This window comes from Zootermopsis nevadensis, unplaced genomic scaffold (assembly GCF_977971745.1).
Source record: "Zootermopsis nevadensis isolate Lab colony 2312 unplaced genomic scaffold, Znev_1.0 Znev_ptg000028l, whole genome shotgun sequence".
NCBI classification, from domain to species: domain Eukaryota; kingdom Metazoa; phylum Arthropoda; class Insecta; order Blattodea; family Termopsidae; genus Zootermopsis; species Zootermopsis nevadensis.
The window spans coordinates 24,303,684-24,327,454 of record NW_028259160.1 but is presented as its reverse complement, the minus strand read 5'-3'; the positions used below and the strand labels follow the sequence as shown (position 1 = coordinate 24,327,454).

The 23,771-nt window shown below is 42.7% G+C and overlaps 2 protein-coding genes across 10 annotated transcripts in view; one reads left to right on the top strand and one right to left on the bottom strand.

Moving 5' to 3' along the window:
• The window catches only part of HisT (Histamine transporter), a 29,505-nt gene extending 9,810 nt beyond the window's left edge, over positions 1–19,695 (bottom strand). Inside the window, exons 1-6 of one of the 7 annotated variants that reach the window (XM_087357164.1) lie at positions 19,561–19,695; positions 10,951–11,244; positions 7,454–7,678; positions 3,544–3,685; positions 640–842; positions 49–152 (exon numbers count right to left, since the gene is read on the bottom strand). In XM_087357164.1, the coding sequence (XP_087213290.1) occupies positions 49–152; positions 640–842; positions 3,544–3,685; positions 7,454–7,678; positions 10,951–11,244; positions 19,561–19,647 (1,055 nt within the window). In that variant the 5' untranslated portion in view covers positions 19,648–19,695. Of the gene's footprint in view, positions 1–48; positions 153–639; positions 843–3,543; positions 3,686–7,453; positions 7,679–10,950; positions 11,245–17,625; positions 19,499–19,556 lie in introns of those variants that run through there. The other 6 variants (XM_022068191.2, XM_022068190.2, XM_087357163.1 and 3 more) reach the window with 6 other exon arrangements.
• Positions 1–23,771, top strand: part of Rrp42 (exosome complex component Rrp42) — a 49,652-nt gene that overhangs the window by 13,358 nt on the left and 12,523 nt on the right. For 2 of the 3 annotated variants that reach the window (XR_015537412.1, XR_015537410.1), the window contains exons 7-8: positions 1,070–2,637; positions 6,316–6,424. The gene's annotated coding sequence lies outside the window, so the exon portion shown is untranslated. Of the gene's footprint in view, positions 1–1,069; positions 2,638–6,315; positions 6,425–23,771 lie in introns of those variants that run through there. The other variant, XR_015537411.1, reaches the window with a different exon arrangement.

Genomic DNA, 23,771 nt, shown 5'->3' with positions numbered 1-23,771 from the left:
TGTGGGGGGTTCAGTCTAGAGAAACAGTTTGTGCTTTGCTTTGCTTACTTGAACTTATGAGTCATGTCCAACACAATCCCGGATAGAACCGAGCCCAACATGCCTGCCAGCATCATCACCAAGCCGATGCGGCCAGCATCTTCCTCTCCGTCCTGAAAACAGGCACGCCAACATAGAACAGTAGGATCAGCATCTTGGGATTTCAGATGGGTGTGTTTTTGTTGGTAATGGTATGAAATGTTTTTTCTGTGTTGGCCATTTCCATGTGATGTGTGTTTGTATGTTTTTTTATGCTGACTGATGAGATGTTTATCTTAAGTGGTGTATAAGTCGGACAGGCGGCTCATGTTCCGTTCATGCAGCAGCTCTGTCCACCTTAACCAAATGCTTCTGCAGCGCACTGATGGAAATATCATCTTTGAACAGTGGATTGTTATTGTAGCGTAATCAGTGATTACACAGCGAGTTATTTCTTTAAAAAACACAAGATGGATTTATTTAACACTATTACGATTGATTATTTCCTGGATTAATTAATGTCTGTCACTTCGCAAAGCACAGTTAGGTTAATTTAGCATTTTTGTGAAATGTTACCAGGATTTACACTAGTGAGAAAGTAAAAACTGAACCAGCACTGACCGGGAAGTAGACGAGCAGCACTTGATTCAGCAGAGTCGAGATGGCGTAGAACACGCCGACATTCAAGCCGTATGACATCAAGAGAAAAATGTAATCTTTGTTTGTTATTAGCCGCTTTAAAGAGCTCACGAAGTTGGTGTCGTCATTGGCCCGCTGCTCTACCTGGGCAGGACTTGGAGGCATTGGAGGTTCGGCCTTGAACACTGAAACACGGACACGTTCCGAAGCACTCGACATCGGGCATTGTGCTTAGTCGCTTTACATCGCAGATTATAATGTACCATCTCCAGAACCCTTTTACATACATTTCATTTTAATGTTATCCTCTCATCTTTCTTTACATTTCTTTCAAAGAGATGGTAACGAAACTGTTCCTCATTTCATCTGTCTTGAGGTATTTACATTTTACTTAGAGATGCTTTCCTTTCAGATGAGATTTCGTGTTCACATGACAGCACACGTGAAGACGACCATCTTCTGGGATGTTATGCTGTGTAATCTGGCTGAGGTTTAGTGAGTTTTCAGGGTTACTTGCTGCCTCTATCATCAGGGCTTCACAAATTTCATGTCAACATTTTATATGCTACTGGACGTCACATCAGCTTAAGAATTTTTAATTCCCTCCAGTGCAACAATGTGACGGACAATTAACGTGTTGGGTGGGAGAAAATTAAAGTTGCGAGAATTCACCAAAGTTCCCGTTCCGTGAGCCCCGCTCTCATACTGACCTCGGTTATTCATACAGATGCAGTAATAATGAGAGTGTAGGTGGAGGATTTAGTTTCATTTGTAAATACATTTGTATTTTCATTTTCATTTGTAGATTCTATACATAAACTATTATTATTATTATTAGACTCTTTCTACTAAAATTAGAAATAGAATAATCTTATCATCAGTATCAGAAATGGATCTTACTTCATGCACAATAATTATCAGTATCAATTAGAAGGTTTTTTTGTTAAAATAAACTAATAACTTTTAAAGTTGTAAATAAGTAAGGTCTTTTTTATGATTTAATAGTTACGTGCCTCTGTAGAACTGCGTTGTATTACCACGTAAGTTTATGTGAATGTAAATCTGTAGTGGGAGGGGTTAATAACCCCTTAATACTCTTACAACCTTTTATTCTAATTTCTTGCTCAGACATTTACTCTTATTACTATGATGAATATTTTCAAATAACCACAAACCATCTGGAATCAACCATTTCATATCATCAGGTTTATAATGAAATTTTTACAGTCCTTGCATTTGTTACAGCTTTCTTAATAGTGATGCCTGTTGTAAGTGGGACGACATGAATAGCGAATCTGCCATTAACAAAAGAGTAGCCTATGTTGGACGTTCCATAGATTTAGCAATATTTTCTGTACATTTGGAAAGACATTTATGGCAGATGCAGTTAATCTTGTTTCAACAACAATTGGTATAAAACCAAGGTGTAAAAGTATAAAATTGGAATAGGTTCGTGAGATTTCAGGTTCTCACGACTGAGTAAACTTCGTCCTGATGATGGAGGCAGCAAGCACCTTCGAAATGTTAGTAAAATACTGGACTAGACGGCCCAGCAACATATATAAGACAACCATCTTCAGAATGGAATTGGTGTTCTGCATAATTTCATTGGTACAACATAACCTTACATTTAGCTGTTACGTTCTTGAAAACCGTGAACAGGAAAATCTCTAAGCTCGAAGTTAGGTACACTGTTATTCGCAGTATAATTACAGGGGTATTAGTGAAATGGCATAGACATTAAACCAAAATAAGACGTGGAAGGGAATGGGGAATAAATTTGCCTTCCTCTCGCCTGTTGCACTGCCATAATAGTAGCTATTCAGTGACGCCGGATATCGATCACAAAGAATCGACCAGTCTTGGTCAAAGGAATACATATCGATATAAATATCGAAAACACTAAACGCCATTTGGTGATCTTGTGAGTAGTGAGGATTGTGCCTTTGTAACCCCTACATGAAGCTCAAATGAAAACAGGTATGTTAAAAGATTTAGTTCTATAAAAATATTTATACATAGTATTAGGCCTGTGTTATTAATGTATATTTTACTTGAAACATTCTAGACGTTCTTTAAGCTGTGATGCAAGCGAAGAACGCCTTATGGTCAATTTCTACTCGCCTGTCTTTTAGGTTGAAACATGGTGCAGCTGTGTGTTAGTGGTCGTATGAACTGGCGTCACACACATCGGGAGGTGGTCTTATGTATATGAAATATACATGCGAATGGCTATAACTAGGGAGCGGATTTTAGGTGTTAAAACTTGCGATATAATACAAATAAACATTTTGCACTAAAAAGCAGGGAAAGGACTCGCCAAAAGTCATTAGCATCTCGGAAAGAGAAGTACTGTTGCAGTGAACCACAGAGTAATCTTTAAGTTGTGCGTCACAAGTCTGCGTTGGTTATCATCGAAGATTGTTTTGTTTTGAAAAAAAGTTGGCGTCCACATCACATGATAGCGATGTTGCGTATTTGTAACACGATGTGACACACAACTTTAGAATCACCCAGGCCTCTCTCATTCAATAAACATTAAATCTCGCACGTCACTTAAAAAAAAACTATTCTATACTGCATTGGCTATTGAACCATTGGTTCTTTTTGTAACAGTTGCGCGTTTTGTGTTTTCTTTTCGGTAGGGACTGGTTGTCGTAGCGTCAGGCCAACGTCTGTGGCGACGCACGTAGGGCAAGCGGGCAGTGCCTGGGAACCTTCTAACTATACGATGCTATTCTTTCGCCCCCAGAAATTAAAATCGACTTCAGTGGACTGACTTTTGTAAAAGATCACGAGATTTTTTTTTGAAGAACGCCTTCGGAACCTTATAACATCCTTTAATGTGGTTAACGTACATGAAAAAGCTTGCCTGTCCGTACTTACGTAGCACGATGAGGACCAGTAGCGCTGTGGTGAAGCCCGCCACTGAGTAGTACATGAGGGACAGGTCGTGGGCGATGTCGTCCAGGTTATCGTGGTTCTTGACCATCATCGGCGGAAGCAGGAACCCGATGGCTATCCCCAGCTGTCAACACGAGTTCCTTTATTATCTTGGACGACATGTGGCGAAATGAGAAATCAGTGCAAAGTTCTGGTCACAAAATCTCGGAAGGAATCGATAAATATCGAGACCAACCCATCTCAAGAACGATAACATCAGGAAATGTTTTTAATTAAGTACAAATGCGTCATGAGTGTTCATTTTTTTTAATATTGACGAAAATGTACGAAGCAGTTTTATAATTTGAATAAAAATTTTCCTTGGATATTATCCATCGTCTAGTAAATATAAAACGTAAAACGACGTTTCGGAGATGGGACTCTTGTCTCCGTCTTCAGGTTCCTACACAGTTGGGCCCACTAGATAGAGCTAATCCCTATCTCCGGACTTTTTCCTTGGATATTATCCATCGTCTAGTAAATATAAAACGTAAAACGACGTTTCGGAGATGGGACTCTTGTCTCCGTCTTCAGGTTCCTACACAGTTGGGCCCACTAGATAGAGCTAATCCCTATCTATTATCCATCGTCTAGTAAATATAAAACGTAAAACGACGTTTCGGAGATGGGACTCTTGTCTCCGTCTTCAGGTTCCTACACAGTTGGGCCCACTAGATATAGCTAATCCCTATCTCCGGACCCCAAGTTTTATAATTTGTTTTGTATGACCGTGAAACGTGGTCTCTTACTTTGACGGAAGAATGTCAGTGCAGGCGAAAAGATTTGTTCTGTGCACTTGCGTGGGGACGTTTCTGGGTGCCCGGTAACAGCTGAAGAATTTCTTTTCCTTACGTATTTACCTCGCACGCCCTCAGCCCACCTCCAAACACATCGCACGAGAATGATTTCAATTACAAGAAACAATTTTTATGTCTTCCAACTCACCTTCCGACAGTTTCTCATTTTATCTGCATGGATTAAATTATGGCGAAATGCTGACAAGAGAAATTATAAGCTTTATAATTAAATCTGGGCTTCCTGAAGGCATAAAGGGATCTCCGAGACTCGGGACCTGGGTGCAGAAGAGGCCCTTCGCCCTTGGTTTTAGGAATGATTTAGGCAGTGAATCACCAAATTTGTCATTTCGTGGAATTTGGTGATTATTCATGTCAACGCGTACGGTTGATGCAGAGGTTGCGGTGAGGTTGATGTGATTGAAGCGACAAGAAATGTACACAGAATTGTGGCAGGGAAACCCGTAAGAAGCCAGTCGCTTGGAACGTCGAGAGTTAGAAGTGAGGTTAATATTAAGGTGGATCTGAATTGTTCGGTTCGGGGTTGGGAGTTGGCGGTTCCAGACCCGGAGGGCCAACCACAAAGCGTTCAATTGGAATTTGATCACAATTGGCGGAGGGAACCCTACGCTAGTCACGTGACAGGATATCCCGCGCTCTCCTCTGAAGCAGGAAGTACTCCAATCTGCCCACCGCAATTGCCGTTGAGCTCCTGCCAAGTCAGATTGCGGACGGCCCGGCGTTCTGTGGGCAGTCTTCAGGACCAGGATTCGACTCCTGTCCTGGCCACTGGATGAAGCTGACCGCTCGCCTTCCGAGGTTAAGAATGCGTGGAGCGATACCCCAATTCCCCACACACGCTTTCTTGGCCTGGCGGCAACTTTGTTGGACTTGAAGGTTCAGGTCTTCCGTTCGACTCCGTCTTGTGGCAGTTCAACCTTCATTTCGAAACGCGTAGTCGAACAGCCGATATATCGGCTTCGTGGGCTATTATGATCCAAGATGACAGACGCATGCGCAGAAGAACAATTGTTATTTTGCCCAGAACAGGAGGTCCTTATCTTACCATCTACGTCTTGGTCTTCCAACTGGCCTCCTCCCTTGAAGTTTGTCGAATTTGTTCACGATAAGGTTTTCAGATGCACCTGACATTCGGTGCAAATCACAGGTTTGCACGCTTTGTTTTAAAAGTTGAATGTGGTGTGTCCAATTTCACAGATACCGCCCTCCAGCGACACGTCGTGTGGTCTTACCAGTCGACTGTTGCAGATTCTTGAATATTTATTATTCGTATCGTCCCACTGTGCCGTTTAAATTTAGCGATTGATAAATCTAGAAGAAAGAAGGAGTACGGGTTATTGGCATTAAAATTTTGTGGACTCCAGACCTCAATGGGCGCTGTGGTATTCCTCAGTCACTTTACTGGTACAACCATTATGCCGTCCCTGAAAGTTCTATACTGCACGAAATATTGTGGAACGGTCTGCGTGTCACAAAGAACGCCTGTCCTGTACAAAATCTGTCAGTTCTGTAATGTGACGTTGTCTGGACGCGTTATTAGAGCTGGGGTAGGGGAACTTGTAATTATGAATTATATAGCCTTTTTATGACATGTGATTAGTTAATGGCGATTCATATCGTCCAGATCGTAAAACTGTCTGATTTATTTTAACTCTTACAATAAGCACGTGTTAGGACTCCGAGGCCCACAGACGTCAGTTTGAAGTTTTGCTAGCAAATACAAAGAATCTCTGTAAGTTTCCTGTCCCAAGTTCCAAAACGAGGGCAGATACGAACGGGTGTTCAACCTTCCGTTATCTGAGAGGGTCACGTGACGTCTGTGACCCACGACGTCGGCTGTCTGCAGTTCATGGATGTCCTTGTCCCGACATAAGTCGTGAAATTCGACTTGTCTTTTCAGCACTTCCGTGTGCGAGAGGCTGAGACCCAACCACCATTCTGTCAGGGGGACTCACCTACCGAGGTTTAAAACGCATGGAGCTCTACCCACACGCCCCCCACACATCACTGTAAGCCTCATTTATAGTTTTTATTATTATTAGTGTTCTGTGTGACGACAGGTCCATATGAACAGGATCCTTCCATCCTTTTCTCGGACTGGGACCTGTTCATATACGTTCTTGGCAGATGATCCAGAAGTGGTTTGCCATTGCCTTCTTCTGTGTGTGAATGGAGTAATTGTTGGGATGCCACGGAGGAAAACTCCGTGTTGCCTAGACCGCGGCCTTGCCCAACACAAGTTATAAATTCGGGCACCGCCGGGAATCGAACCCGAGACCCCAATACGCAATATTTAATACCCTGGCGCAGTTTGGATTATAAAAAAATCTAGCTCCGTGTAACACAGTCCATCACGAGAAGATGCTAGTTGCTTAGCTTGTGAAGTATTTACCCGTTTTATGGAATCGGAATGTTCGTTACCGTATTCCCAAAAGCGCACGCTTTGTCTTCATCCTGATTAATTTAAATCGAGACCCCTTCCTTGAAGATCCGTTTTAATACGATCGTAATTTTTATATAGTGCCTTGGTCCTCCACGTGGTCTCGTAGCGGAAGGGCACAGGTGGAGGGGGGGATCTCCTCACTGAATCACTTTGATAAGTTTCTCGCCATCGCCACGTTCTCCTGAGTCCCGTGTTTTGTTATCACATGCTCAGTCTTTGTTCTCGTCTTACGGCGAGAGTTCAAGGTCACACATACAAATTTGGCAAGATTATGGTTCTGTGCGTTTTAATCTTTTTGTTTTCGAGAGGAGACGGTATTTCGGTTGGAAAGTAGCTAGTCAGGGCAGTGACTCCTGCGTCTGATAAGGCGCCAGATACATCCGCGGTTATCTTGGGTCAGGAAGTTGCTGGGAGGAACGTCGAAGCGGTCGAATGCTTGGATGTAAGACGAATTGATGACGGATGTTTGGTTCCAAATTATTTTCATCTCTCCAGGCACAGGCTTGACAATATTCCTAATAAATCCCAAGAGGTCGAAGACATCGTCAGTTGGAAGGGGGTCCTGTATGACGTGACCTTGAGAGTTGGCACTCACCTGGTTCCCGAAGACGCCGATGGAGCACGCCGAAGAGACCTCGTTGGGGCCGAACCAGACGGCTGCCAGGCGCGGGGGGACGCTCAGGATGAACACCTGCGACACGGCGACGAGCGTCTGGCCCACGAACGCCACCGTGAACATGTGAGGCGACGCCGACGCCACCTTGATCCACGACCCGCACGCCGTGCCAAGCGCCCCCAATATGGCGGACACCCGCAGTCCCTGGAAATGAAAGCGTACTCTCACTGTTTCCTCCGAAATGCCCGAAGAATCAAAATCTTCTACCGAGGGCTCCTGTCCAGACAAGGAGGCGCCCCACTGTTTTCTGGGTGCCGAGGCCCACTTCTGGCGCTATTTGGACGACAGTGACGTTACGGATAACTGGCGGGGCGGACTCAACTTAAAGTACCCTCTAAATAGTAAGGGTAATCGCGTAGTACGGAAGACAATGAACGCGTATGAAGCTGTAAGATTCGAGGTTCTCAAGGTAGTGAATACGAAGATGGCTCTCTTCTGGGTTGTAGCGCCGTGTAGTCTGGTAGAAGTTTAGCAGCGGCCTCTGAAACGTCGGTAAACTTCTACCAGATTACACTACGTTTTGAAAATACGTATTTGACAACCTGAACACGCGTTAATGGCAAAGTTATATTTGATTTAAGGTTCTTAAGAGGAAGATGTTCTTGTTGTTGGTCTGCAGGGTATAGGGAGATACCAACGTTTCGGAGAAGCATACTGCCTCCATCTTCAGGGCGTAATGCAGCTCTGAAGATGGAAGCAGTGTGTTCCTATATTTTCTGCCGACTAGTTCACAACTCAGAAGACCAACAGACACAATTTTAAGTGTTTTATTTTCGCGAACTAAACTGAAGACGACATGGACTGAAGGTGGGATGAGGCACACGAACCAAAGGATTTTTAGTTACTCGTCGATGTTTTCGTTAATTCTGATTGCCCTCACGTTCATTCTAATTTCAAAGCTGCGTAAATGTTTCATACAACGGAATACGTGCCTTAAATTTTTTGGAATTGCGCGAAAATATTCGAGGCTACTGTTAGATTCACGCGTGCTTCAGAAATTCATCATCAGTGATTGGTTTATCGTTTCTAGCAATATTTCTTACTGACAACAAATTTTATAAAGGAGTGGTTTGTTAATATTCTTGTTCCCAGACCACGTGCCATGAGCCCTGTCTGTTCATCCTCACATTTCCGCTAAACACTTTCATTTGACAGTCATTAAGGCTTTGACCGTGATGTTCTTTTGTTAAATCTCATGTGGTACCGCCTGATTCGACTTCTAATGGTTAAGTGAAGTGTTTTCTTCGCGGTACGGTCTGGATTCGTAAATAATATTCAGACGAGCTTCGGCTTCAAAGGGTTAACCAGCTGATTTTCGTAATGGTGAGGTGAAGTGTTTTCTTCGCGGTACGGACTGAATTCATAAATAATATTCAGACGATCTTCGGCTTCAAAGGGTTAACAGGCGCTTTGAGAACGAGGAGAGTGGAACTTTCCCACCTGAATCCTTTTTAATGCAATAATGGACTATGACCGCTCTTCTCGCCTGTGGACTGGGGTCACGGGTAGTGAGTGAGAGAGTGGACCTCTTAATCCCATGTCTCGTTCTCTTAGAGGGTAAGTAATTGGCCGGAGTGACTTGGGAAAAGCGTGGAGGCTGACGTGGCGTCGTGTGGGGTGACCGCAAATCACGGTTAACCAGACTCTTCATGTCAGGAAGTTCTCCACTGTTCGAAATATCGAAGGAATTTGCTGCCCTCAGACGAGAGTCCCACGCAGTCATCAGCCCCCCAACTCCTCCGGAAATCGTAAGGAACAAAGCTCGCGAAGAAGGCGTAAGAATTGCCTCCGAGGCTTCCGACACCCTCGCTGTCCTCACGCGGTCGACTTCACTAAACTTTATTCTTCCTGAGCAAGTGACTCGGCGATGTTACCGCCCGATTATGAGGTCCAGCCACAGAAGCTTCAGTTAAACAAGCTTGGAAATTGCATTCCGTAGCGGAGCGCTCATAACATCCACGTGCGTTGTCTGCAACGTTCGTGCAGAAGTGTTAAATCCGCTTAATGCAATGTGGTTGCCTCCTCCACGATCCTAGGCACACGTGGCCGCAGTTGACGCCCGTTCGGAAGTCCTTACATGGGACATGCAGTGGGCGAGAGGTGAATCCTCCGGTAGGAGGCCTCTGCTCTCTCCTCCATTTCCAGGGTAGAAGTGATAACCTACAAGAACTACTTGGCGTCATAACACAGAGGACCACAGCTGTCGCCGCCGAGGAAACTTCAGATGTCCTCTGTTTAATTAATATCTTCCGTCCGTCCTGTTTTTGCAGGCAGATTTCTCGTACGAAAAGCTGAATCAGAAGGGAGACTTTCAGTTTGTTGCTCCGGTTACCTTAACCTGAAAGTGATTCGTGTCTTACCTTCAGCGTAGTAAGGTGCGAGGCACTTTTGATATTTACCCACAAGAGTCAACGTTCTGGACACGATTTAAAGTTACGACACGTAATTCGAGTGTTGTATCGATATTCTCTGATCTCCGCTGTCTGATATCACATCGATAACGGATCCTGACTGCGAAGTTGCTTTGTGAGCAGCTTGGAAGTCCCCGCTAGCCTATTCAGATGAAAGTCTCGAAGACAAGAGCAAGTTTTGGAGAGAGCCCCGAAAAAGTGATCAGATTTTAAGTACAATTTGAAGTTTTCACGTCGATGAGTCCGAAGATGGCTTCATTCTGAACTGTAGCTCCGTGTAGTCTGGTATGAGGAAGTTCACCGACGTCTTAGAGGTCCTTGCAGCCTCCACCATGAGGGCGATAAATCACCGGACCTGACTCCATTGGACTTTTATCTGCGGGGTCACTTGAAGTCCTCCGTTTATGTAACACCCATAAGCAATGATGACGACCTATGGGAACGTGTGCAGTTGATTCGAAGACACCCTGGAGTGTACGAACGAATTCGTGAGTCGTGTGTACGTCGTGCTCGCGCATGTGTGGAGAATGGAGGAACAACCTTTGAGCATCTGTTATAGAGAAACATCCTTGTCCTTACACTTGACAATAAAGGCATAAGTTGAAAATTATTTTTGGCTATTATTTCGAAAATTAAACATTTGCGACCCCAAGGTTATAGGAACATTATTTCTAATTTTTGATCCTGGAACACGCACACGAAGTTTGTAAACATACTTCTGACTCACCCTGTATATATAGATTTCTTCCGCGTGGACTACAGTTTTTTCTGATTTCATCCGACGTTTGGTATTTTAAAAAAATAGGCGTGGTTTCGAAAACTTGGTCTGTCCTCGTCCTCGGGACGAGAGGAACCTACCATTTGAAAGAGCTAACTTCAGTCACTGGCTACCGGCGTCATAAGAACCCTTTAGAATCAACTCGTGGCTCGTCTGCCGTACTTAAGGGAACAAGAGAATTCCAGAAAATGGACGTCACTGCAAATGAAATTTGGCTGTCAAGTTACCATCTTGTCGAGGAACCACGAGGCTGGGAAGATCAGAGGCACGTATGTGATCATGTAGATCATGGAGGTCCAGTTGACAGCGACGCTGTCCACTCCGTAGAACCGCGTCACGATGTTGCTGATGATGGAGTACTGGATCCATTGCATGGCGTTGGACATGGAGTACAGGACGAAGATTAGCAGCATCACCCATCGCCATTTGTACAGCTTGCAGCGGTGAGCCTCCTGCTGGACCTGGAGGCCGTCGGCCAGGTCGTTGGTTCTCATGTCCTGCTCGTAGGGGGGGCTGTTACACTCCCCGAATCAAAGTAGGAACAATCATCATTGTTGTAATAGCACAAAGCTGTCGGGCTGTTACTTTTTTTAATATTATCTTAGATAGACTTCAGACTACTTTACAACCGCCTAGTTAGATCAAAAGTTGAATGTGGTTCTGTGCCACCGCTGACTCCCAACAAACGTGAACGCATTTAAAAGAAGTTCTAATAGATTTTATGTTAATCGTTATCCGTGTAATTGACAATCTAAGACTGAGCACATTACATTGACAGTCGGCGTTATTTTAAAGCGTTATTCACAGGGGTCGTTTATAACGCGTATATTATTATTACGTGCCCTTCGCTTTTCGCATTAGAGTTTCAGGCAAGAAGTTAAGGGACTTCAACATTTTCAACTGTTCGATGCTCCTTCGTTCTTACTGCAATTCGTGTTAAGGCTTAATGTTAGGTTAGGTTAGGTTAGGATAGGTTAGGATATGATAGGTAGGGTTATGTTATGTTAGGTTAGGTAGGGTTATGTTAGGTTAGGTTAGGATAGGTAGGGTTATGTTAGGTTAGGATAGGATAGGATAGGTAGGGTTATGTTATGTTAGTTCTGTTCTGATAAAATTTGTAACACAAACCTTTTGTTTAAATTCGTTGATCTGTAATTATAATTTTTGTTATATTGTTGTGTACTGTGTACTATGATATATTTCTTTATTTACTTCGAGTAAGTATTGGCTTGTTTTTGTTTTAATCTTCTTGTGCTGACTCTGCAGTCGACTCGTGTAGCTGTTATCACCTCAAGATAAGGAATGAAATTATTATCAGAAAGGTTAACTTCTTACGCGGAAACTACACAAGTTCTTATCTGCGTTCGAACTCATTAAAATTCGTCCTCTCGTATTTTTAGTGATAAGTGTATCGTAATTTCTGTTAATCCGTTTATGAGCATGAATAGATTGGAGTTCATGAATAAGTCTTAGGCTTTATTACGTCCAGAATTATGCTCGTGTTCTTACGTCACGTGTGATTTATTGCTGTGTTCACGTGGACGTCCGCGTAATAAACAGCCACAACCACGCCAATAGATTTCTGTATCGTCCAGAAGCGTTCGAAATAAACAGTTGTGTATTAATTTAGAAATTACACATTTCAAATCTTTTGTCTCAGTGTTCATTGCTGTGTGAGCCTATCAAAGGCTAGATCAGTTTCTACGTAGAATATAAAAACACAGGTGGAAAATTACCTTGATTAAAGGCAAGCGATGAACACGCAGACCAGACGTAGATGTGGGCGCATCGGTGGTTTGTTGAAAAATTTCGTAACAACGAAAAACGAATATCTCAGAAGGTGACGTAGACTTCCGAAGTAAAGTTTGTAGGATATTAAAAGAGAATTCTGATGTAACATTCGGCCTTATATTACACTTCACAAAACGAACTCGTTTGAGTCCCGGAACGAACACGATTATGTCCTTCGGAGTGCTTTAAAGTTGCATCAGGATATTGTAGAGTTGTCTACTCCAACCATTTTAACCGGTACGCTACATAAATGTCCCTGATCATGCAGACAATTCTAGAAGGTCGTTTTTGTACTCCAAGAGGAAGTCCTCTGTCGGGGAAATTCTGTGAACTCGTTTCTGGATATATAATTATGATATACAAAGACGCGTGTAGAGTTAAATCCTTATAACTATGATAAGGTCCGCGTGTTCCCCCCCCCCCTCCAAAAAAGAACATAACCTCGTTGCCAATGTCAATTAAAGCTTCTTTCCTGAGTAAAAGACAATACGAGGTGCGATCGGAAAGTTTAAAGACTGTGTCAATAGCGGGCGAACCGGATGTAGTACGAGCTTCTGCCGCTAGGGGGTGCGGCCTACATTCATAGTGAATCAGTGTGCCAGCCGGCATCATCGAATTAGCATTTGTTTCTTAGTTACGGGCGTTTTGGTAGTGCATTACACCGACCCTCCTGCGATTTCGGAATGGCGTGTGCATCAAATTTTGCAAAAGACTCGACAAAGCGGCTACGGAAACCTATGAAATGCTAAAGCAAGCATTTGGGGAGTCCGCAATGGGTCGTGCAAAAAGTTTTGTGTGGCATTCACGTTTTAAAAATGGCCAAACCTCTGTCGATGATGACGAGCGTTCTGGACGACCATCTTCGAGCACAACGCCCGAAAATGTTACGAAGATCGACGTCGTACCATCAACGACTTGTGCGACATTGTTGGGATAGGCTATGGGACCTGTCAGCTGATTCTAAAGGAAGAACTCCACATGCGACGCATCATGACAACGCGCCAGCGCACACCGCCCTCAAAGTTCGGCAGTTTTTGGCCTCAAACACCATGGCCGTCATCCCGCACCCTCCTTATTCGCCGTGTGACTTCTTCCTCTTCCCAAAGATGAAAATTCAGCTAAAGGGAAGGAGATTTGAGACGATAGAAGAGATTCAGGCAGAATCGCAGATGGTGCTTGACAGGCTGACAAAGAAAGATTTCCAGGGATGCTTCCAGGCTTGGCAGCGGCGCTGGGATCGTTGTGTTCACTCCCAGGGGAACTACTTCGAGGGTGATGGATGAATTTAATACCTGAGATAAGTGTACGGGTTTTTATACGCGCAGTCTTGAAACTTTCTGATCGCACCTCGTACGTGGGTGCTTTGTGCTTACTCAGGAATTTGTCTACAACCGATCTGAATGTCTCTCACGCTATCTTCCTCAGTTCCTTCCACGACTTCATCAGAATTACCGTCATTCATAAGTTCTTCGCCTGAGGACCGACGATGATCCATTACTTTATCCTAGTATCTCTGATCTATGCAAACTTGTGTTGAAGATAACGAAAACCTTCTCTACTCCGGTTCATGGCCTCTACAGAAGTTTCTTCGGCCAAAGCATCACGTGACGTGAACGTAGAACTATTTTCCTGGGACCTTCATTGTCGTTCTGCTTGCGACGAGGATGTTCTGTCTCAGAACAGAAATATCACAATATCGTACGTTAAAATCACCAGGAAGCTTGTGCGCATGCCCAAATGCCTTAATCGGTTTATCAGCTTTGTTGCAGTGGGACTCATCACCATCGTTGGGAAACGTTCGAAGCGTTTTTTCAAGGTCACGAGAAACTGAGTTCTTGTATTCTTTAGAAGATTCCATCCTTGTAATCTGGAACCAAGAACGTCTGCTAATTTTGTTTAGAGATTTAAATGTCGTATAAGATGAAGCCACGGTGGTCCAGCGGTTAGAACGCTGGCCTTGTAATCCTGGGGTCTCGGGTTCGATTCCCGGCGGTGCCCGAATTTATAACTTGTGTTGGGCAAGGCCGTGGTCTAGGCAACACGGAGTTTTCCTCCGTGGCACCCCAACAATTACTCCATTCACACACAGAAGAAGGCAATGGCAAACCACTTCTGGATCATCTGCCAAGAACGTATATGAACAGGTCCCAGTCCGAGAAGAGAAAAGGATGGAAGGATCCTGTTCATATGGACCTGTCCTCAGACAGAAAACTAAATAATAACAAAAAAGAGGATGAAGTCTGTTGCGTTGGATCTTTGGCAATGAAATAGTACAAGCTTAGTCGAGGACTGTGGAAGATATTAAATAATCATAATGCCTTTTATCTTATCTCTTCAGATGCTCAGGAAGACGTTAGGTATTTTAGATAGAATTGTACAATGTAAGGAGACTACATTTTAACCCTTTGAAGCCGAAGATCGTCTGAATATTATTTATGAATTCAGTCCGTACCGCGAAGAAAACACTACACCTCACCATTACGAAAATCAGCTGGTTAACCCTTTGAATCCGAAGCTCGTCTTCATAATATTTACGAATCCAGACCGTACCGCGAAGAAAACACTTCACTTAACCATTAGAAGTCGAATCAGGCGGTACCACATAAGATTTAACAAAAGAACATCCCGGTCAAAGCCTTAATATCTCCTCCTCGTCTGAGGCTATGACGTCACACACTATTACCACTCGATTTTTATGAACCTCGGCTGTGGTTTGTGTTGCGACATTTATCTCGCTGATATCCGTAATTGGAGAAGTGACGCTCGGAAGATAAACATGGCGACACGATGCCATGTCACGCCACGTTCGCCGTTCATAATACCGCGGTGTCAACAATTCCAATATGGAAACCGCGCGAAATTCCGAGGTGTGCGTGTTGCACTAACGGTACATTTTGATGCGTCATTTTGGGCGAAAAAGCTAATCGAATATTTTATTTTTATACTTTCTTTAACGAGGCTTTTAGTATCTGAAACTATTTGGCTTCGGATGAGAGTATGATGGTGGATAATGAAGTGGAAAGGATGTGGAAGGAACGGTTGTTCCGTAATTTAAGTTTCAGTCTCGTCATTTGCTTAAAGAGACTGAGGAATACCACGATAAACCTCTGTCAGGATAGCCAGTGTTCGGGCCGAGATTTTAACCAGAGACCTCCGGAATACGACAACTCGACCACGAAGATTGGACGGAATTTTATAGAAAAGTTCAGAACTGAGGGAACCTAAGCCTTGGCAGGCATAATGAGTAAGAAATGCGTACAAAATTTTGGTTAGAATACACGAAAACACCGCATCGTATTTCCATATTCAAGGGCATGTCATGGAAACTTAAACTTTTTCTTTTGACCTAAGAACTGCTTACTTAAGTATAAATTCAATGGTAAATCCGAAATACATTTGGCATAAATTTTAGAGTGAGTTTCGTCGTACGCGTTCTCGCATATCATCTGTTCCAATTCGGTATTACAACCAGCGTCAGTATCCTATCCGCGGCCACAAACGACGTTGCTGTAACAACGTTGAGAACTTTCAAGTCCTTCCTCCTCGAACTATGGAACAGCGTAGATTTCAAAGCACATCAACACTGGAGGTGGTGTTAGCAGTGGCCTCAGCGTAAGAAAAGAGCTGATAAATTTTTCAGTGTCCTGTGCACGTTGATGCATTACGAACTAATAAAATCAAAGCGTGACACATCGTCTTCCTAAATTCCTTCAATCACTCCATTTCTCGTGACCTTGATTGCTTGAAGTGACTTGGCTTTAGCCAGTGACCAGGAGCACCTTTGAACCTGAGGTCTGTTCTGCTTCAGCTGGATTGTTCGTGCGCAGAGAATCTTTGCTCAGTCACTTTTTAAATTTAGTACAAAATTCCCCGATGCTGTTAGAATGCATTCTTACCCATTCATTATCGTTTTATCTGCATCTTCTATGAATGCAAATACATAGAAGCTGTGGTTTCAGTTTTCATTAAATGATTTGGACCCACTGAGCAGAAGGAATCGACTATTGGGCGATGGATCGAATGTACTTTGTTTAAGCCAAGCAGTGAGCTTATATAAAAGTCGGAATTTTGTACTGCATGGATCTGTCGAGTTAACTCTAATGTTCGCCAAGTCATGAAATGTTCCAGATTTCGCGAGTTCTCAAGAAGTTCACTTTCAGAAAGTGCGCAAAGCTGAACCACGGGAAGCTTCTTGGAAAAGAGTTGTGATTTTATGGGTGCTCTGCCCCGAATGTACGAGGATCACTCCAAAAGTAATGCATCATATTTAAAAAAAAAAGAAACTTTCATTCTATCGCGTTGCTGTTCGCAGAGAAACATTCGTCCGGCTTCTGTTATAAGTTAGTTCATCCTTCTCCCGCAAGTGGCGCATGTGTATCATTCGTTCAAACATGGCCGCCGCTGTCCTTGACGTTCGTCAGAAACAACGTGCTATTATCGAGTTGCTGGTGTGTGAGAACGAGACAGTGGGAAACATCCACAAGCGATTGCAGAAGGTGTACGGGGAGGATACTGTCGATCGAAGCAAAGTTAGTCGCAGGGGCGCAAAGAACATCAGGCGAAGGTGGACATGGACACATTCGCGATTTTCCTTACAGCTGCAGGCCACAGTCCAATGTTGAGAGGGCTGACAGACGCATAACTGAAACAATTGTCACTCCGACTGGACATTGCAGGAGCCAGTGTGTGTGTGCGGAATATTGGAACAGTTGGGGGTTTCCGAAGGTCTGTTCGAGGTGGGTCTACGTGGGGGACAGTGTTGCCACACCGTCAGATTATCACCTGTTAGGTAAACTGAAAGGCGGTGTTCGTGGGACAAAGTTCGAGAGGACGATGACTCCCATGTGGCATCTGTGAAAAGGTGGTTCAGAAACACTGATCCTGAGTTTTACCTTGCCCTAGCTCCGAGGTGGCGTAAGGCAGTTGAGAGAGACGGAGACTACGTTGAGAAGGGAACATTTTGAACCTGCCCGCTGTGTGAATAACAGAGTTGTAAAATCAAAATTGATTTTTTTTTAAAAAAAATATGGTGCATTACTTTTGGAGTGACTCTCGTAACAGTACTTTGGATGTCGCAATGGCAGAGAAGATAATATTAAAATTTATGTTACCACAAATTGCTTTGCCATGTTAGTACTGTGGTCCCCGGTTTGCAGGCTGGTTGCATTCGGCACGGTCAGGTAGACATTCAGAGCGGCCTGGTCCTGTGGTTGGCGTCTCAAAAACACAGTTGTGGATGGATGGATGGACGGACCGTTATTATTATTTACAGATCCTTTTGTGAAAGTATCGCTTGTAACTTGCTTGGAGCGCTTCACTTTCCATTATTACCGCTACTATTGAAGTTAAATACTGCTAACAAGAGACGTGGAGGTTGACGGAAGAGGTGCGATGTTTGTCGATGCGCGCGCAGTCTCTTCCCCACTGTCGGGTCGCGAAACCCGTGGCGACAATTGCAACTATTCATGTCTGTTGAGTCGAGAGATACCGCCGGTGTAGATAACCGAACACACGCAATTTTATCTCGCGATAAGGCGTCTGCGAAGGATGCTGATGGCTGTTTACCTGGTCGTTACCAATTTCACAATACCCGGCTACTTGACACTGTTCTGGGCCGGTTAAATCCAATCCACACCATAACATCAGATTTCTTTAAGATCAATTTCCATGTAACTAATTCCAGAGTCGTTCTTGAGAAGATTTTAATTAATCTTCCAGGTTCGCTTTCCTTTCATGCCTCAAAACCAAAATTTTGCACAAATTTTGCATCTCCCCCCCCGTCTCATCCTCCGTGATGTGATCACCCCAATAAAAATTGGCGAAGAACAGAAGTTATGAACCTCCTCAATATGCAGTATTCTCAGGCCAATTATTTCAGCCCTCTGAAGTTTGAATATTCTTCTAAAGACGGCGTTCTCAACACCCACGGTCTGTGTTCTTCTCAACTTACGAGAGTCGACGCTTATAGTCAAAGTTAAATGAACTATAAACTATAAATTTACGTGAGAGACCAAATTCTGTTCTGTCCTTACGGTGTCAGTCGCAGATGGGGAGAGAAAATGTCCCTGACAGCAAGAAATCCTGGAATTCAGACTTCCCTTAATGTTCTCGTGATTTGTTAATGGCATTTCGAGATTTTTAAAATCTACAAAATTTTTCAAAGATTTTAGCTTTAGTCTGGCTACAAGATATTCACGTAGTTTTATTTGTAGCCAAAATTCATTACCAAGATTTTAAAAGTATTCTCACTTCTGTGTTAAGGTTCCCCAAAAGCGTTTTTTACACGAAGTTTATTCCACCAAATGCGCGTTGCTCAATTCTCCTCATGGAGAACTCAGTTAATAAATTTGCATATAAAGAGCCAAATGAGCTTATCACTTGGACTGACTAGGCAAAGGGGATCTTGGACGCCTGACTTTGACAACTCAGTGTTTCTTATGTATTGTGTTACCTACAAACGCGATAACTATTCTTGCTTGCAATGACATAAATTTCCGAGGTTAACATCGCCCAGTGTTTATAAAATTTGGCTGAAAACACCTTCATACATAACACGAACACACGTTATGTGTTTTCCTACCGAATATAACTCGTTCACTCTGACTCCTATCAAGATCAAAGCTTATGTAGAATTTTCGCAAACTACAATTTTCTGCGAATAAATCCTACAATATAATAATGTTTACAGAAGTAACATACATTAGATCATTAATCATCAAAAATATTTCAGAATCTTTGGCCTACATTAAATTATCATTTCCAGATCATTAGGTCACACAGCGCCATGCTGGTATTATCGATTGTAGAGTATCTAAGGGCGAAACTACAGTGATGTTCGTACCAAATTTCGTGAAAATCCATCAGTTTATCCTAATTTTATTGAGGGAATGTTAACACGCGTGGTGTTACAGCAAAGCAGAGTCAGCTGTTTTATTATTGTTTGCGTGTTGACGGAATCTCGCGAGACCCACTCCGTCAAGAAGCTATGATAAATTAAAATAGGCCACTACCAATTCATTCCTTGTCCTTGCCACGTTCTAACTTACTTCATACTCTGTGCAGCAGAGATGATGATGGGTCACTTGTACATGGCACGACCAGCCACGGCTACAGTTCGCTGATAACTGAGTCATGGGTCCGTCTGCTTGTGAGACCCGCGTGGACGAATGGATTGCCTTCCTCATTAGTGCCCCATCACACACACATACACACATTCATTCAGCTTCTCGAAGAATGTTCTGAGTTCAGAGGCTCATCAGTCTATCCTGACCGAAGTTTTTCGTGGTTGAATTCGGCCCCCCCCCCCAGATTCTGCGATATTACGTTAAAAGAGCCACAAAATTCACTTCAGGGCAAAAATCATCTGAGTCAGTGGCTTGCCCGACGTCTAAATTGCCTCCATTAACTTGGGATTATAATGTGACTTAATGCAACTAACTTTTTGTATTAATAAATTAAACAAACAGCGAATTAACACGTTTTGTACAAGAGAGAACGTGTGACTACAGTTAATTAATTAATTAATTAATGCATTTAAATTATAGTTATAAATTAAATAAATAGTAAAGTAGCAAGTTTTTACAAAGGAAAAAATTTATTAAAGGCTAGAAGTTTTATGTGGTTAGGATTGTTTACGTATGATAAATTTCTTTCGAATTTTGTTTCCTAAACGACTAAAGACACTCTATCTGAAAATCTGAAAGCTTTTAACAATTTCAGCTGAGACCATATTAATATTTCTGAAATGCCCACACCTTAAAATAATGGTCAAATATATCGGATTGAGGAATATATTGAATATATTTCTATTCTGAAAGCGAATGCTGATTGTCGCATTCGAGAATAATTTACAAAACGGAAATTCAGTTTGTGTGTAGTAAAGAACACATCAGCTGAGCTGCACCTTGATTTTTTTTAAAAAAATAGCTTCTAACAGTTACTTTCATTATCTGTACCAGTTATCTCGTTTCTGAGTGTAAGTATGTAAGCCCTATTTGGCGATTAGCCGCCTAAATCCACCTCCGTTAAACAAGCGTTAACACAACGCGTGATAACCATCGGTGATGTTTGGCTGCGATCACAGAGTTCTTGAAGTTCTCAGTAGTGACACAAGATGGCAGAGTTCTCTGCTTGCATCTTACAACTAGTGTCACCATTCAGCAGACTTTGGAACTATCTGTAATATTAGTGACGCAAACCTTGAATTGAGAGGAATGACAGTAGAAACGTTTACGAAAACGATAAGTTAAAAGGAGAGAGAGGAATAAGGGATTGAAATGCGAAAGGAATGTGGGCGTTGTTTCAGTTACAGTGAAACAGCAGCCACTGCGCTAAATTGCACTTGACAGCAGTGCCTGGATGATCTTGAGTCCGAATGACAAGGATCTGGAGGTGTTGGTAATTTTATTACCACCTATGTTTCTGTTACTTCAGTCCTGAAGATGGAAGTAGCATATTTCTCCGAAACATTCCTGTCAGCCTACGCGTCCACACGTGGATGCATCCTAAATGACAGATGTCGACATATCCACCGCCTTGAGAACCTCAGAGATCACTGCTTGTCCATTGCGTTGATGCAAAAGCGATCTATAAATCGCTGATTTTTTGACGTAAATACGTCTATAAGGAAGGGTCATTCGGAAAAAAAGGGGAACAAAAAAGTGTAACAATTGTTACCTAGGAAACGTTACCTTACCTTACATTACATTGGGCAAGGCCGTGGTCTAGGCAACACGGAGTTTTCCTCCGTGGCATCCCAACAATTACTCCATTCACACACAGAAGAAGGCAATGGCAAACCACTTCTGGATCATCTGCCAAGAACGTATATGAACAGGTCCCAGTCCGAGAAAAGGATGGAAGGATCCTGTTCATATGGACCTGTCGTCAGACAGAACACTAAATAAATAATAAATAAAAATACCTTACATTACATTACCTTACATTACATTTAATTACATTACATTACATTACTTTACATTACATTCATCTACCACAGACCCATCTTAAGCGTAACTAATTTAAGTTGATTAAGCAAAGTCTTAATCAAACTTATCTCAATCGTAAAGCATTTATAAAGGAAATATTTAGAATGAAGCCAATATATAAACTTCCTTTCCGTATAGACGTATTTACGTCAGATTCTCCGGAACCTTGGTTCCACTGCCAATATTTTTCTTTTCGATCTGATAGGCTGATGAACCTCTCACAAGAGCCGTGAGCCGACCGCAAAAGTGGACTATATCGCAAGCAAAGAAACAAAATTTCGGGTATAAAAAAACTCCTTGAACCAAAACCTGTTTTATTAACAGCGTTATTTTAATGTTCCAGACCCACGCACACAGCAGCTGAGAAATTTTAGGGACCCCGGGGGGGGGGGGAGTCGATTTTCGTGATGTTATTGGCACATACTACCTGTATCAATAACATGAGACGTTAATAGACAAAATAAATTGCTTCTGAAGACGTCGGCGTCCTTGAAATAATCATTCAGTTACGTTTACTTCTTCGGTGAAAATGATAAGAAAGTATTGAGATTACTAGACATTACTAAATAAGAGACTTTACACAATTAGAATTAAATAAAATTAATCAGTGGTGAGAAGAGATAGGGCGGAATATATATGAATATATTAATGTAATTAGTGCCACGGTTATTATAGAATATTATTAGGGGAAGTGACTTTACTATCGTACATGTGGAGGTCCGAGCAGACTTAATTGGCATCTTGCAAGACAATTTAATCGAAGGGCGGACACTGAACACAGAAAAACTCTCTCAGGCACCGAGGAGGAGTTTCAAGACCAACAACATTCCAGAAGGTTAGGTCAGTGTTTGAGACGTCGGTAAACTTGGGCAAGCAACAGATTTTTGCTAGTTTTATATACACCAAAACATTAGCACAGCTGTAATGGACGTTGGAGGAGGGCGACGATTATAGCAAATGGTTGCAAACTTCTTATAGATAGATCCCGGTCTGTTGACGTCAGTTGTCGTAATAGAATTCCGAAAGACAGAGGCGTATTTAAGGTAAAATATAACTTATACAATAAGTCGAGAGAAGGGAACGAAAATGTTAAATTGCCGACAAGACCCAGCGACTTAAAACGCTCTGAAAACGTGAAGGCAAAATGGATGTGGAGTCTGAGTTTGGAATCAACTAATCCTCCCAAATCTTTAATGCAGTCAGTACGTGTTACAGAAGACTGACAAAGTTTATGTTCATAGATAAACGTTTCTTAAGAAGGAAATTTCTCTGGTTTTGCTAACATTGAGTTTCATTAAAAGCGCTGAGCTTTGGGACCATCAGGGTATGAGAACCAAGGCCAGAAGCTCTACTTAGATCAAAATTAATGGCATCGGCTTGAACCTGGGAGCCAACCATAACCACAATGGTTATGGCAGATTTAGGTCTCGTTCAACCATGCTGACGAGGACCTGGTCAGGAATAACAAATTAAAATAATTTTGAAAAGTTTAAAGCACAGAAATGGGTCTGTAGTTTCTGACAGAGGCAGAGTCATCTTGTTTTAAAGACAGGAACCACTGCTTCTTTTTCCCATTCAGTAGGAAAATAACACATTTGAGCGAAAGATTTATGTTGAAGAGCTGGTTATCAGACACGTTGACATTAGACGTCTTACAAACTCACTGGCAGCGAAGGGGCGCCGAACGCAAGAGTGCGTCGTGGCTTATTTTAGGTAATATCCCGGCATTCGCCTGGAGGGACTGAGGAAAACCACAGAAACCTCAGTGTCTCCGGGCCGACCCCTTTCATGTCCTCGCTTCCCCGTCTCTTTTCCACACACTTAACGCTGTTTTACTCATGTTTCTACCCGAAAACTGCCATCGTCAGATCCACTGAACTGTACCGAAGGACATCTTCAATGCAGATTGATTTTGTCAGTAGCAGAAATTGTGGGCTTAAACTTATAAAATCCGTGATAGGATCATCCTGTCTTGAAACTGTGACAGTTCTCAACCAGAGACCACCAGATGTGTACATCTGTTGATGTAGCCATATGCAATTTCTTTCATTTTAATAATTTACACATAATTTCATAATTGGTTTATCAGACATCGCGACGAATGGACTCGAGACTCTCAGCGTCGGTTTTCTAATTTCATTTTCAACGTAATATGGAGAGTTATCTGCGTTGAATCTGGCGTCCCTTCGAGGCGTTCCCGATGTTAGGCGTCGGGGAAACCTGGCGGTGACTTTCTGGCGTCTTGTCATGGCGTCTCGAAGTCTGAATTA